Genomic DNA, 16,033 nt, shown 5'->3' with positions numbered 1-16,033 from the left:
GTCAGCACGGTGCTCAAACGCCTGCCTCTACCGCTTCAAAGGAGAAGCTGAACATGGATCTCAAGCACAAGTCAACCTATGACTGGCTACATGAACAGTATGATCTGGCTGACATTCGGCAGTCTATTGTAGCAGCTACGTGATCTCGATCCCCGATAAACTCTTATTACTACCTGCACTCAAGAAAGGGTGTGACGAGAACAAAGACTCATAATAACACCCACGCACAGATACATCCCTAAACAAAGATGACCACGACGTGAAAAAAAAAAAACTAGATACTGTACGAAACATACAGCATATTCGCTGTCTTTGCATTGGATTTTAGAGAGCTTAGATGTTTAAAGCCGGATCATCGTAGTGACCACCATCTACGTGCATATTGTCGTTAACCTACGTGGCCAAGCACAACCCCGCGAAGGCGATCACCACTGCAAAAGGTAGATGCACCGTGGAGTCCACGGCGTGGACGCTCAGCGTTTTGGGGCCATTTGTTTCAATGCGTAACACACTGCATCCTTCCAGTGGAAACTGGTACGACATTAGCTTACATGCCGCGCACAATTATAAAGCCTCGCATCGACAATTACTGACGAACGCCTAGTTGAAGCAAAATCTCCATACTGAAATCCAGATGCCATATGGTCAGCATTGCAACCTCTCATTGGAGGAATATGAAAAGTCCCATCGCTCCATTGGTTAAAATCCATTTCCGACCCAAAAGAATCCACGTTTTGTGCTGGATACATTCCAGGCTCAACTTTTTGAGCACAATCGCCTTCAAACCCCGCAATTCGCAAACCTTTCATACAGCATTCCACTATTTAACCCACCCTTTACTAACTTCAATTATTTTACTCTCTATAAACCAATACAATTATCATCAATCATCTGTAAAATCCGCTCCAAAATTCCATCACCACCAGTACAATACGCACAGAGCAAAAACACCGGGGAAGGGGGACAAGGCAAAGCGAAAGAAGGAACGCAAGACGCCCCGCTCTCTACCATGTCGAGCAGCGGCAGCATGCGCAGCCCGGGGCAGGGCGGCGCCATCAGCAAGCGCTTTAACAAGGCGCGAAGACGCGGTAACAGCCAAGGGGAGGCTCTCTCCAGCGGTAGCGGCAGTACCTTCGGGGGGATGAGTCCCGTGGGTAGCTTCGGTAATCGTAACACCATCAGTTTCGGCAAGACGGCGCTGTCCTCGTCGCCCGCGACGACTCCGGGACAGCACATGAGCTCCATCAAAGACGACGCGTCGGGCTTCGTGTCCAGTAAGACGGGGTTCCTCACAAAACGCGCCATGTCGAGCATGGACGCGTTCGCTAACTGGAAGGAGCGCTTCTTCGTGCTAGCGGAAGGCCATCTGTCCTACTATAAGCAAGGCGGAGGCTTCTTTAACACTGGCAAGGAGGACATTGTCCATCTGAAGAGTGAGCTAGAGCTCACGCCCGATACGATCGTGCGGAAGAGCAATATTGACGACAAAGCCAATTGCTTCGAAGTGGTGACACCCACTAAGAAAATGTTCTGTCAGGCCAGTACGGCCCGAGAGATGGAAGATTGGGTCAAGTCGGTACGAGCTCATATTAATGCGCTTAAGAAGACCCAAATGCGAGGCAGTTTCCACGACGCGCCACCTGTGAACCTCGGCGCTTCGGGAGGTCCGGGGGTTATGGCAGGCATGGGAGCATTGCTGCAAGGTAGCTCCATGGACACGGACTATTCGCGTCCCAGTATGCTGGAAGACCATGAGATCGTCCGTGGCGCTGACAAGTCGTCGGATCCTAAGGACATTGTGATCAAGCAGCTATTGGAAGAAAATCGGACGTTGCGCGAGCAATTGACGATGAAAGACCAAGTGATTCACGAGCTGGAAACCAATGGAGGACGCTCTCTGGAAGCTCCAGCGGTGGGCGCAGGCAAATTGAGATCCACGGCGCCGCAGATGATTCTGGATCTACGAGACGTGAAGAAGAAACAATTCCAGCTTTTTGATGCTGCTGAAGTGGGCAATTGGCACTTGATTGCCACGTTGCTACGGGATAACGTGGTGGATGTGAACGGCGTGGGGATTAACCAGACGTCGGCGCTGCATTTGGCTGCGCGGAACAATCACCCGAATGCAGTTAAGGAGCTGCTGGCGCGTGGAGCGGACCCGTCTGCACGTACGGGAGATAGCTACACGGCGCTGCATATCGCAGTGCAAGCGGGCAACGTCGAGTACGCGTGATGGGGGCTTATCCTGTATGATGCTGTTTAAAACTGATTTTTTTGTCTTATCCTGTATGTTATTTAGATGTGTCAAGGAACTCTTAGATGCAGGAGCAGACCCGAATGTGACGGACTACCAGGGTAACGCTGCCATCCACATGGCTGCTGAATCAGGTGATATCCCCGCGGCGAAGCTCTTGGTGGCTCGTGGCGCTCGTATTGATGCGCCCAACGCGAGTGGTAGTCTCCCAGTGCACTTGTCGCCGATTGGCCACCCGATTCGTGTGCTTCTAGGCAGCGGATCGAACTTAGCGGCGACGAACCCGTCGCAACCTCCCAAGCCACGCAACGAGATGGCTGCGCGTGAAGGGAACGCGACGCAGGTTAGCCACTTGGCCTTTAAGAACAAGTACCAGAAGGATCTCGCTCTAGGACCGCGTGATTTCGAGTTCGTCAAGGTCCTTGGACGCGGTGCGTTCGCTAAAGTGTATCTGGTACGCGGTAAAGGTTCGAACCGAGACAAGTGGTACGCTCTGAAGGCGTACAACAAGCAGGCGATCGTGCAGAAGAACCAGGCGCAGTATATCCACACAGAGAAGGCAGCACTGCAAGCGTGCTCGGACCACCCGTACATTGTGACGCTATACTACGCGTTCCAGTCGCAGGACCGTCTGTTCCTAGTTATGGAGTACTGTGGCGGGGGCGACTTGCTCTCGGCGCTGACGCGGCGGAAGGCGTTCACCGAGAGCGAAGCAGCCTTCTACATTGGCGAATCGCGCTGGCGCTGTCGCATCTGCACTCGAAGAACATCGTGTTCCGTGATTTGAAGCCAGAGAACGTCGTGATGGACTTGGACGGCCACTGCCTGCTGACGGATTTTGGTATCTCGAAGGAAGGTATCAAGGATCACACGTCGGCCAACACGTTCTGTGGCTCCCCCATGTACCTCGCACCGGAGATGCTGTCGCGTTCTGGCCACGGCTTCGCTCTGGACTGGTACTCGGTCGGTGCTCTACTCTTTGAGCTGCTTACAGGCCTCCCGCCCTTCTACACGAACGACAAGAAGCAGCTGTTCCACAATATTCTACGTGGCCACTTGGTGATCCCAGAGTACTTGTCGGCTAACGCGCGCGACCTTATCCAGAGATTATTGCATCGGGACCCCAAGCAGCGACTGGGATCTGGTCCTACAGGGGACCGCGAGATCTTTGACCACCCATTCTTTGCCAGTGTTAACTGGGAGAAACTCAAGGCGCGTGAGCTGTCGCCTCCGTTCCAGCCCAAGATCAAGAAGGACCCGTCTGGAGTGCCGGATACCTCGAACTTCCCGCAGGCGTTCACGGACCAGGAGATCTCGGAGATGGAGCGCGGATTCGACCTGATGGACCCGAACGCCGCCCAGGTGCAGCGCCCCAACCCGAACGGACATAAGGACGACAAGCGTCTGTTTAAGGACTTCGACTTCACCCCGGAGCTTCAACTGGACAACGAGGCCAAGCAGTTCGAGCAGCTGGCACTTCAACAGAGCAGCTTTAAGAACCTGCCGCCGCCAGCTCTTATCGAGACAGACGAGTACAGCATCTAGATGCGCACCGGGAAATAGTCAACGTCTGCTCAAGGAAGGCAGCCGACTGCGCCCTGCAGACAAGAGGAGAGTGTGTGAGCCCCCCTCCCCCTTTTTAAACATGCCAGTGGACGAAGAAATGAACGAAGATAGGCAAAGGATTCGTCAGGGTAGCGAAGTTGGAGTTTACATGAATGTAGGAGGACGCTCTTCGTGCTTGCCCTAAAGTGGGGAAATCAAATGACAGGACACAAAACGTTTATTTTTTTTTGAAGTTAAGCTGTATGGTAGTGTTGGCAATTGATATTCACCGTTAATATCAGCTAAATTAGCTGAATGGGTTATTAATCGTTAATAACAATGAATAACTAATTTTCACAGTGACAATTCAAACAAACAATCGGGCTACTGTACAACCGACTTCCACTCGCATAGCGATGCGGTTATGGCAAGGAGAATTGAGCATGGGTATGCACTAGTCGGAGAGCGCTACAAATCCGAAGCTATGCGGTAGCTACCTGGATCTGTTTGCCGAAGACAGCGGCTGTAGTGCGACCACAATGCACTCTGCTCCCTCAACTACGGCGTACTCTTGCACCGCAGTAGACCGGGGCATTGTCTTCGACTACTTCTCGTGTTCACCGTAGAGATCAAGCTCAACGCCTGCTGCTGCATCTTTTGCGGTACAGACTGTCAAATAATGCGCTCCCAAGGCTTCGAGGAAGGCGATCGTTCGAGTGGACAGCCTGAGAGGCTACAACGTATTCTTCGAGGAAACGCAGGTGACTATGTGTTATTGTTTCTTAGAAATTTGATGTGTCTGCGGCACTCGAGCAGTTATTATCGTGAGGTACCAGTAATTATGAGGGAAATTAGTTGACGGAGCTCATAACGCAAGAGCAAGAAGCCAAGAGTACGCACATCGGTCACGACGCTAGCTACTGCCATTCCGAGATAATTTCTATGGGATGATGGAGTCTTTACCAGGCACAATTTTGGATTGGTTCTTTCACGGAAAAATCTGTGAATGTTTGGTGCAATGCAAGCACCGCTACCTGAGATGGTTGGAAGATCCGAGCCGAGGATAAGGTATTGCGGTCAAGTGCAGCCGAAACATCAGTTAGCGGTATGAAACCCTAAAGATATCGCGATCAGTAGCACTACAATATTTGTCGACATAGTTGTGCGTGAGTCTTGCTAACTCTATTGCTTCTATTGTGATAGTCTAGCATTTCAAATTGCAAAATGATCAATAACTTGGAAACGCTAGGAAGGTAATGCACTGGAGCAACAATTTTGCAGCTTACAGATGATTTTGCGCTAAACGCTGATCTGGAAATGAAGTCGTGGTCATGAAGAAGGGAAAATTGATGAAAAGAAGACTGCCTCGTGCTCAAAGTTGCATACACCCAGTGAGGAGAGCTGACAGTGCAGTCATTGAGACTCCCTTTCATGGATGAATTTAATTTTTTGAGTGGCGAACTATGATCGGTCAGCTTTCTGCATTGAAATGGTGCACCGGGCCCGGCGAGCACCAATACCGGCTCGTCTCGAGTGTGTTTGTGGATGCAACGGTGTTGACTATCATCTTGTGTGTGTGCGGTAGTATTTTGAGAAGGGAATTATATATATTATTTGTTTTGCCGCTCAATCTATCTTGTCTGGCATATCGGTTGCTCTCGTCCATTGAAAACTGGAGTGGTGAATCTATCATTAAGACTTACCTCTTGAAGTACTGCTGTTGGTGATCCAGAGCCAGTTGGTTTTGTCCGCAGATGCCTTGTTGTGGGTGATGGCGATTGGTAGTCGTTTGTGAGCTCCCCACTATCATCTTCGCTATCGTCGCTGCTATCGCTGGAGTCACTACCGTCACAAGCTTCAGGAAAGAGCTGGTACATGATATGGTTCACTTCAGTTTTCCGAGCGATATTGGTGTACACGAAAACGAGTCTGCTAACCCGCTCAGGAGTAAGGCGATTGCGCAGTTTAGTGTGAATAAATCCGTGGATGCTCCAGCTACGCTCACTAGAAGCTGACGATGTCGGTATTGATAATAGTAGCTTCGCAAACGACTGCACCAGACGGTATTTGGTATCAGGAAGTGACCACCAGTTCAATGGGCTGAACCGATTGTTGTCTAAGCGCTCCGTCCCTTTCCAGCTACATTTTTCCAGAACGAATTCTTGCAGCTCATTGTGGAACGTATCCTCCTGAGATCGATCGACAAGCTCTAGTTTCCTGGCAAGTTCAGTAGCATCAGTTATCAGTTTTTTTGAGTCGTGCCCATCCATCGATTTTGTTTGGTCCAGCATATGGGCAATCCCCAGTGGCTTCCAGCAAATTTTCTTTTTTCTGTCCTCGATTGCGCGAAGCACCTGCAGCTGAAGTTCCGTACTACATCCATCCAAGGATTTTGTGTAGACATCGTGAGTACGCAGCCAACTGAATTGGTGGTAAACAAGCGAAATACTGCAATCATCACGCTCAAAGGCAGCAAGGCTCGTGTTGATAGGCCGGATTATAGCGACTGTAACAGCAGCGTCTTGCCAGAACTCCTCATCCTTGAAGGTCTTCGTCGCTTCTTCCAGGTCTGAGCCCTTGTAGTTCCTTCGAAAGGCTGTGTCGGAAAAAATAGCAGCAATGACATCTCGATTTTGAACCACGTTGGCGATACATTTCTCATGGGTGTACCAGCGTGTTGCCACCGTCAGCGAGAGACGACGGCGTTTTTCTCCTCGCTTCTTAAGTTGTTTTTAAGTATCCCGAAAACGCGACCACAGGCCACGCCGACCCCTGATGAAACGAGCTAGGGCTTGTGCCTTGTCGAGGACGTCTTTAAAAAACTTCATTTTAAAGATGTCTTTTATCAGCAGATTCATTCCATGCGCTGCACACCCAGTGCACACCATACCTTTGCGCTCCATCCGGACAAGCTTCCAAGCCTTTTTCATATTCGCGGCGTTGTCGGTAACGACGGCGGTAACTGCCCCAGCTCCGACCGCTTCTTCAAGCTCGATGATAGTGGATAGAATAGTGTCTGCAATATAACGCCCGGTGTGTACCTCAGCTCTCGTATTAATTGATTTCCAAAAGACAGGAGGAAATTTAGGATTCACAAAAACAAAATTAGTGATACTGTCACCATTAACGTTGGACCAGCCATCCGTCACGAGCGTCCACCCGGAAACTCCACTCATCAAAGCAATTATCCGGTCCATCTCACGCTTGAAAATTAAATCCAACAGACGCCCTGAAAGCTGCCGGCGAGATGGAAGCTTGTAATCAAACATAGCACGGAAATGAGGGTTGTCAATCACTCGAAAAGGAATACCGGTAGCAATGAACCCCATAGCAACCCGTAAGAAATTGTCCTCCTCACTCTGCTTGATCGACTTGTTTAAAGAACTGCGTGGTCTCTTGCGTGAGCCCGTGCGTGGAGACCCACTCTGGGGTGTATGGAATAAGCGCTTACTAATAGACGACGGAGTTTTAGCTGAGCGTCTTGCTGGGGTCAGCAGCTTAGATGCTTTTTCGTGACGACGCTGTGAGTCATACCGAAGCCACCACTGTTTCGACTCAGCGTCGACCTTGTCACACTTCAACACGTGTGTGAGCATGTTACGCGAAGGCTGCGCATTCTTCAGCACCTCGCCACATGCATTGCGGCTGGCGTCCGGGTGGGGCTTAGCTCCTTTGACGCGGGCAACTGCAACGGTGTAAAGCCTCCATATCTCATGCTGTGACGGTGCCATACTGTTGAGCGCTCGTATTAAGCTCACACCCTGTATCAGACTGTGTCAATATGTTTGAAAGCGACTTGAACGTCGCACACACGCGCGAGAATTGGTGTACCGTCAGAAGGGGCTATATCCAGCAGCGTCGGGCTGAGCTTTTGTGGAGATGAACGGAGCTTGCACAACACAACTAGCGCCCCCGGACTTCAACCTACTGGCAGCATCACCATACGCCAGAAATTGAACATTCGATATTCACAGTTAATATTAATGTTAACTTGGGAATGTAAACGATTATAATCGCTAATATACCTGTTAATAGTCGTGAATTGCCAACCCTACTGTATGGTATAGGCTAACAGAGATAGCTAAACCGGCATATTGCAGGATAAGATGTCGCAAAGCGGTACGCAACAGGTTAGGAATGTTTTTTTTTTATTTAAGTTGAAAGTACAATTGGTGAGGACATTGCTTCGTACTGGGGACTACGCTCGTTATAGTTCTTGTTGTCCTTGATATCGGCGTCCGAGCTGTCCACGTGGATGTGGAGCTGGACGTACTCTTCGGAGTTTTTGTTTGTGTTGGAGTCCCAGTCGTCTTTGAGAGGGTGCGTCTTGGGGTTGTAGATATGATACAACACGAGTGTAAATGAGCTCATGGAGAAGAACAAAATGTTGATGGAGATCATGAACCAATTCTGGATCAAAGAGCCGTATGTCAACCAGATCATGTTGTTGGCGTAACCAGCAAGTACCATCGGCAAATTAATGAAAACGGCGGATTTGTGCTTGAGAACTTGGAGTAACTTCTCCATCGGTGCGCAGTACAACCATAGACTAGCAGCATCGGCGAAGAAGCCGAGTATAGTGCTGACACGTGACAAGACTGGTTTGTGTGTCCAAGACCACCGACGATGGCGTAGATACTCAGGATGGTAATAATGACAATAGCTGTAGTGATTGAGCGTACCACGTATGTGCGATTGTCTGAGTAGCGGTAGTAGACAGTTAAGTAGATAATGGCAGCAAAATCACCGACAAGGAAGCACGAGAAGACTGGGAAGTACACCTTTGCCAGGTCAAGATGGTGCTACTCCATTTCAAAGTGATGAAGTAACTAAACCTTTTTAAAAATTATTCTTAATTTTTACATTAGAGTTTATGTCACTTCACAAATATGTCGAGTAAACGCACTCCGTACTTCAAAGTGGTTTATTCGCAGTTCAAAGCGGATCAACCCTCCTGAGCGTGTGCGCGAGCACTTCATTGCCATTCCTCGTTCTCTCTTATCAATCTTTTCCCAAGCCCTCAACCAAGCCAAGCCTCTACCTACCCCAAGATGCCCAGAGCCCCGCACCTCGCATTTGTTAGAGCTCGTGTCCTCGACTGCCTCCGTGTCGGCGGTGACTGGACGCTTGTGGCCGCCCGCAACGGAATCCCCGCCACCACATCACGTCGATTTGTGGAAGCAAACGGAAGCACACGTCGCTGAACGAGCCGACTTGGTACTTGTACGGCTGGCTCCGTACTCTTCAATATGTAACCCCATTCAAGGTACGCAGTATACTGTATTACAATATTTTTTAGATGGCATACTAACCGACTTTTGAACTGGTGCTACAGGGTGTTTTAGTGCTTTTAAGGCCAAGATCAAGGCCGACCTTGCCTTGCCCCGTAAAGGGCTGGCTGTGGAGCATCCTCGCGGGACGGTTGCGGCTGCTCGGATGGAGAAAAATTGGAGCGCGCGGCGAGACGCCGCATCGGATGTATCGACACGCACCTTGCTAACAGGTTGACACTGCATTGCCAGCATTCCGTTGCTGCCGCGGAGCGCATGGAAGACATGCAGTACGGCACCTAGCTGCAGCTCAGCCTGAGGGGACCACTTTGCTCTGCGTTTTCGCCACTTTGAATTTCCTTTTTAGTGCTACTTTTTCGTAATCAAATTTTTGTTTTCATTTTTTAAAAAAAAAATCCGGTTTGAAGTGGAGTAGCACCATCTTGGCCTGGCAAAGGTGTAGATCTTAGCGAGATAGCCATACATTATCCTGTAGATACATGTACCGGACTACATGCATTTCGTGCAACCACTGTAAAAACTACATCATTAGAAATTGTAAATAATCAAAATCGGTAAAAACTGCAAACATAGTTCTCCGAACCAGTGGCTGGAAAGCACTACAAGTTTTGACAGCCGGTGCGCGAAGCGCTCCATACAAACGCGCACCGCCTCAAGGCGGTGGATGCGGCCTGTGAAAGCGGTGTCTCGACGAGCTTGGCATCCGAAAATAAGTGCCACCGCTCTACGCTGTATCGATGGACGAAAAGAAGACAAGACATCGAAGCCGCTGGTAATCACGAATATTTAGGGGGAGGTCGGAGTACAAAAAGAGCAAATAAAAAAGAGCATTGCAGCTGATCTGGGTCGAGGTAAAATACCTGTTTATTTAATGTCAAAATCGGTATGTACCGCAAAATTGAGCTCACATTCAACGATTCGCGATGGAAGGAGGACACGGTGCTCATGGAGGCGATCCCCCCTCTCCAGAAGAAGACTCTGCGGCTGACCCTCTTGGCAAGGCTCTTACTTAAAAGGCACCTCGCTTGGTGTGGACTGATTCTCGTCTGCGTACTCTCCTCCACCTCCGTTTGATTGCGTACGGTGATCAATTTAACAAACACAAGAGCAGATCGCAACTGACTGTACTGTGGAGCCGTGTGGTCCGTCGTTTTAACAAGCAGCATGAAACCAAGGCCGTTGTAGATCAGTTACGTAACAAATTAAATGCTATGAAAACGATGTCACCAAATGAACAACTTGGCGAATAAAAAGTAGTGCTTGCGTTTTGCCAGCGCCAACAATCTGTCCAGCCGCGTATGCACTGCCGCCGTGAGTGACATAATAAACGGCCACCGCCACTCGATCTCTAATAGGAAAATGTGCGTTATGGCGAGGGGCTGGGCGTACGCTCGGCCATCTCTGCTCGATACGGGATACAATAGCCAGGAAAGTTGCACGATTGCATCGAAAATTCACTGGAAACCAGCCGTCTGCAAATATGGGGTCATCTAGAACTCGCTGCCATGTTGTGTTCCGCACGGAGAAGCGTCGGGAAGGTTTCCTGGGCCATCGACGCTTGTCACTGGCAAGAGTAGCCACTGAGGCAAATACAAGGGAGAGCGCAGCCAATTTTTTCCTCCCCTTCATGTGTGATCTCTTTTTTTAAAAGACCAACCTGTGGTCATTTTTAAAGAGATAACCGAAAATCAGTCGGCCAATCAGGTCCAAGAAAGCTATTAAATTTTTTGCTCTTTTTGTACTCCGACCTCCCCCTTAGAGAATGCAACTTACTGTATTGCTCAACAGAAGCATACGCACCAAACATGGGAATTTGCGAGTAGTGAGACGAGAGGGAAGATGGACTGCACACCGACGCTCTTAGCCTCGTATACCCGGTAGATGTTGAGAGACGGACTAATGAGCATGACCATGTAGGAACAACCGGCGAGGATGCGAAACACCAGCACGGCGGCAGCATGGGACATCTCTGTTTAGTATGAGGTGTTTGCAGCTAGTTTTATAATGACAACCTTCACAGAGGTTCGACGTGCTGCGCGGTTGCATAAGTGCACGTGAGTGGCGACTGGTTGATAAATTCAGATTTTACTTGTCAAGCACGACACCCCAAGCAGCAAGGGTTCGTCACAGATCAAGAGGGAATACGCTAGTAAGCTTATCAAGTGTCAAGGCGAAAATGAGATATGCGCCTTACCGCTGCGTGTCTAGCCTCCACTGAAGAAGAACACGCGAGAAACGCAGAAGTGGTGACAACTGCACAGAATACAACCGCATACTCGCACGCAATTTTTGTGAGCAAGAAAACACGAATCGACGTGCTGCACGAAATACGACAGGGATGCCGAAAAATACATTGATTGCCCGTACAATACAATAACGACCCTGAAATTATTTATTTTCGGACCTTAAGGCTGACCATAAATAATTTACCTTATCTTGTGGGCTAACTTTGGAAATCGCAGATAGATGGCTATCAAGAGCCCACCTTCTTCCGTCTAACGTACACTCACTTTGCTATCTGCACCATGGCCACCCAAGCCTTTTCCAACACTCGAATCTCTGGTTTCTACTTTTCAGCCGTCACGGATGCATTCGATGAAACTATTGAGGGTCTCTATCGGTGCCGGTGTGGTACCGTTCGTCGACAAGCACCCCGAAGTGGGTTCACCAACCTCATCCAGCACGTACGTAGCCGACACCCTGACTACGTGGACGTGATGCGCGAGGCGGACACCGGTCGCGGCACCCTGGAACCATGGATTCGTCAACGTTGCAAGGGACATACACGGGTGGATAGACTGGATAATATCCAGCAACCTACCGCTCCGTTTCTGTGAGAACGCTGGGGCGAGATGGTAAGATACTGTGTCTCTTCTGCTATATCGTTTTCACGACTAATTAATTGTGTGTAGCTACACTAGCCTATCTCCAGTTTCTGTCGAGACATTGCGCGGGGCCATGGAAGGGGTAACGCTGGCAGTAGAGGCCAAGATTAAGGACGAGATGCCTAACCAGTTTGGTCTCGTCATCGACGGATGGTCGCACGACTCCGAGCACTTCCTAGCAGTTTTTGCCTGCTACGAAGTGGACGGAGTCACGAAATACCCACTACTGTCCATGGCCCCTCTGATCAACGAACCGGACGATGACCATGGTGCTCACACGCACCAAGTATTCCTAGCTACAATGCTAGAGCGAGACTACGGTAAGCAAGTGAGCAACTGTCTCTTTATTGCTGGAGATAATTGCCAGGTGAACAAGCGATTGGCAACCAGCATGGGTGTTCCGCTGATCGGATGTGCCAGCCACCGCCTGAATTTAGCGGTGCAGGTGTACTTGAGCACCTACGAGGACGATTTGGCGCAGATACAAGCTCTCATGCGTAAAATGAAGACGCTGAACCTCTCCGCAGCGCTACAATAATTTTGTTTTTGCCCTTTAATTATTTTTTATGTTATGAACATTAGTTTCTAAGCGCCTCTCCGACCAATTCTTCGCCAAGACACACGATGGGGCTCGGCATACCGAATGGTGGAGCGCTACTTTCGACTGGCTGAGTTCCTTCCTGAGGATGACGACGAGATCGCGGATCTCCTGCCGACTCCACGGACATTGAAGCGCTTGAAGACACTAATGGTGGAGCTTGCACGCGTTGAAAACGTGAGCAAGGCCATCCAAAAGGACGGTATCACGATGTTGGATGTCCGTGTCTGGTTCGACGGTCTAGTCGAAGTCGAGCCAAGCTTCAGTCACTACCTGGGTACGTTTAATTTTGTCATTGTGTTGTCTCACAATTTTCAAACACTAACTATTTTTATATGTATACATATATATATATTTAGGCGCTCGAGCTGATATTGTTCACTCGCCGGACTTTGAGGCTGGATGCGTCAACGTGCTCAATGGGGGAACTGCAGAGCTAAATCGCGCGGAAAAGGACATCCTACAGCCGTTCGAACGAGGTAGCAGCGCTGATACCTCGCGCATGACAAACAACTCCGAAAACGAGTCGTTTGTCATGCAGCTCGAGCGCCAGCGAAAGCGCGCTCAGCAAGTTCAGGCGTATCACCTGCTAACCTCTGTACCTCCAACCTCGAATATGGTGGAGATGTTTTTCAGCCTTGCTCGGATCACGTTCGGCCACGAGCGACATCGTTTGAACCCGTACACATTAGAGATGATTCTCTTTCTACGTGTAAACACGACGTACTGGGACGTCCGCACTGTTGACAGTGCGATCTGATTCTACTCTCGAGCTCTGTCGTTTTAGCATGCAGTTTAAACAGGGCCATAATTCATTTTTAATTTTTTTCAATGCAAATAATTGATGTTGCCTCCATTCGTACTGCAGTACCATAGCTTATTTTCTTGTTCCCTCGTTGATTAAGTAAAATGCCGTATTCGGCATCCCTGAAATACGATACTTGCAGATTACTCGTAGTTTTGAGTCCCACCAATTTAATGGAATTTCGTTTTTGTATTGAAAATGCTATAATGATCCCATTGGCTGATGCTGTTTAGTGCTTCTTCCGATGATTTGATGACATTTTCTTCTGATTTGATACATATCGCCTTAATAAGCAGTAAAACCCCATCCAATCGAGCGCCTATTAGCGAGTGTTACATACGTCGATAGTAATTACGCTGATGTGTATACATGTACAAATCGAAATTAGCATTGGCAGAGACTATTGACACAAGAGAGTGTATATTTCCAAAAGTGGAGGACTTGGCGTGAATTCTAGCACCCTCCTAAGCCCAAACCAAGGTCTTCTTGGGCATTCAACCCTATAGGGCCGAGCGAGGCTTAGCCATGCCTGGTCCTGGGTTTAAGCCCGCGTGCGTCGCACACGGATCTCCACAGGCATGGATTCGTGTTGCCGAGCGAGTTGGCTTTTACTGTGACGTGGTGGTCACTAGCCAATGGCATGGCAGTGAACTGCCACGTCAATTATTTGAGTTCAGGTGGTCAGATTATTCTGATCAGCGTAAACTTGAGATTGCGTGTCTTTACATCATACTACAATCCTATTGGTCCAAAATCCCATGGATTTGCAACAATCAAGCTTCCAGCCGGAAATTGTGATTATGGGACGCTGTGCGAAATTTTCGACCAAGATAGAAATTAGGATTCATAGGCTTTCATTGGTAGTTACAGAGAAAATCAGGATTTGAGAAAGATAGGTTTTAGGATGGACCTGGATAGGTGCGTGAATATCCGGCTGTCAAGAACTACTGGTTGTGCGGCAGCTACTAGCTTGCCGCCGCCAACTCTAACTGATTAATCACTTCTCAATTTGCTTTCGAGCAGCAACTCCTCTCCTCCCCTTCAACTGTCTACGGCGCCGTACTCGCCGTCTACGCTCCTACGTTTCCTCGCTACTTTCGTGACATAGTAGCACTTGTCGTGTCAAGCTTCGATTCAAGTAGGGCACTCGTGGTGGCATAGCCAGAAGCGAGTTGTCCTGAGGTTATTGGTGCCAGCCACATAGTTGGGGAAGCACTAGATCACAAAGGGTATTGCCTCAGCACGAACTGTTACGTTCAGTGGCTAGTTGGTGTGGTTGCGCACTAGTGTGGTACACACAATCGGAAACTCTTTCTGGTGGTCTTGGGTCTAACGCTTTCAGGTTAAGTGGATCCTTATCCCGCATCAGAGCTTAAAGGAGCGAACGTCCGATTAGATACTCACTGGTTGTGCTTGATCTACATCCGTTGCTACTGCATTTGTTTCAGTGTGCTTGTTTATGGGTAAGCGAAAGACTCGTCAACCCGAAGATCCGTTTGTAAACAGCACAAAGTCCTTGACTGATCGACACAAGCAGCTCGATCAGCTTCGTCTGGACTTGTGGCTAACAACGGTCAAGCAACTTAAGCTCGTCCGCCTGATCCGAAACGAAATTCCGGATTCTAAGGACGCAGCCGCCCGGAACGTCATTCACGACTTTAGTGAATTGCTCAAGAAACGTATTGAGCAAACCCAAGAAATTCTTGAAGGATCTTTTGATCACTCCATCCACGTAGACAAGAAACGTAGATTGTAGGGAGGAACTTTACATATCGGAACCTTTTTTCGCTTCGTTTAACTTCGGTATAGGGTTCTGGTATCTTAAAAGACTTGCGCTGACAAGTCCAGCTTGTAATGGCTCAAAGAAGGAGTCGTGCAGCTGAGCGCCCGTCACCGAACCCTCGTCCTCGTCAACAGAGCCGTGTTAGTGCTCCGAGCGACGCTGAAGCTACCCAACCCACGATGCGAACAAATACAAGATCGCAAGCGTCAAGAGAAGGGGCCAGTGCCAACGCACAGGCTGAGTCAGCCTCCCCTGCTACTGATGCTGCTCAGGATGCGGCTGGACCTGAGACCATGTCCATGCAGCAGCTGCTCGTATACATTTCGCAGCAGCAACAGCAGTATCAAGCTCAGATGCAAGCGCAAATGCAAGCCCAAATGCAACAAACTAATGCGAGATTCGAATATCTCGTTGCCGCTAGGGGTGAGCAGAAGAAGAAGGACCCTCCGATGTATGAAGGAAAGTATGGTGAAGACATTGAATTGTGGATCTTTGCCACCGAGCAGTACTACGCAAGCAGACGTGAGTTAATGGAGGCAGACTCGTCAGGTTTCGTGACGATAATCTCCAGCAACTTAGGCAAGTCAGTGTTGAACTGGTATCGCGCTTATATAGCCAAATGTGAGAGAGCGAGTGTAAACCCCACGTGGTCGTTGTTTAAGCAACAGCTGCGCACGCGCTTTCGACCAAAGGACTTCGAGTATGATCTTCGCGAGAGAATGTTTCGTCTCAAACAGACCGAGACTATTCACGAGTATGTCTCCAAGTTTCAAGACTTGCTGTCGCAGACAGAAATTGACGATCAGTGAGTTGGAGAAACGATTCTTCTTGCAAAACAGGTTACGTGAAGAAACAGCAAAGAAGATCAAAGA

General features: G+C 49.1%; 2 protein-coding genes across 2 annotated transcripts; one reads left to right on the top strand and one right to left on the bottom strand.

The window, feature by feature from the left end:
* Nucleotides 1-966: 966 nt before the first annotated feature.
* Nucleotides 967-4,035, top strand: PITG_15735 (protein kinase, putative; the record flags this gene model as incomplete). Its single annotated transcript, XM_002897958.1, has 3 exons — nucleotides 967-2,223; nucleotides 2,300-2,902; nucleotides 2,971-4,035. The coding sequence occupies 3 exons, from the start codon at nucleotides 1,010-1,012 to the stop codon at nucleotides 3,797-3,799; spliced, it is 2,646 nt and encodes an 881-aa protein (XP_002898004.1).
* A 3,118-nt stretch (nucleotides 4,036-7,153) lies between these two features.
* On the bottom strand, nucleotides 7,154-7,530 carry PITG_15734 (uncharacterized protein; the record flags this gene model as incomplete). Its single annotated transcript, XM_002897957.1, has 2 exons — nucleotides 7,154-7,170; nucleotides 7,224-7,530. The coding sequence occupies 2 exons, from the start codon at nucleotides 7,528-7,530 to the stop codon at nucleotides 7,154-7,156; spliced, it is 324 nt and encodes a 107-aa protein (XP_002898003.1).
* Between the last annotated feature and the right edge of the window lie 8,503 nt (nucleotides 7,531-16,033).

This window comes from Phytophthora infestans, genomic scaffold (assembly GCF_000142945.1).
Source record: "Phytophthora infestans T30-4 supercont1.40 genomic scaffold, whole genome shotgun sequence".
In the NCBI taxonomy this organism is placed as follows: domain Eukaryota; phylum Oomycota; class Peronosporomycetes; order Peronosporales; family Peronosporaceae; genus Phytophthora; species Phytophthora infestans.
This window is presented reverse-complemented; position numbering and strand designations above follow the sequence as displayed.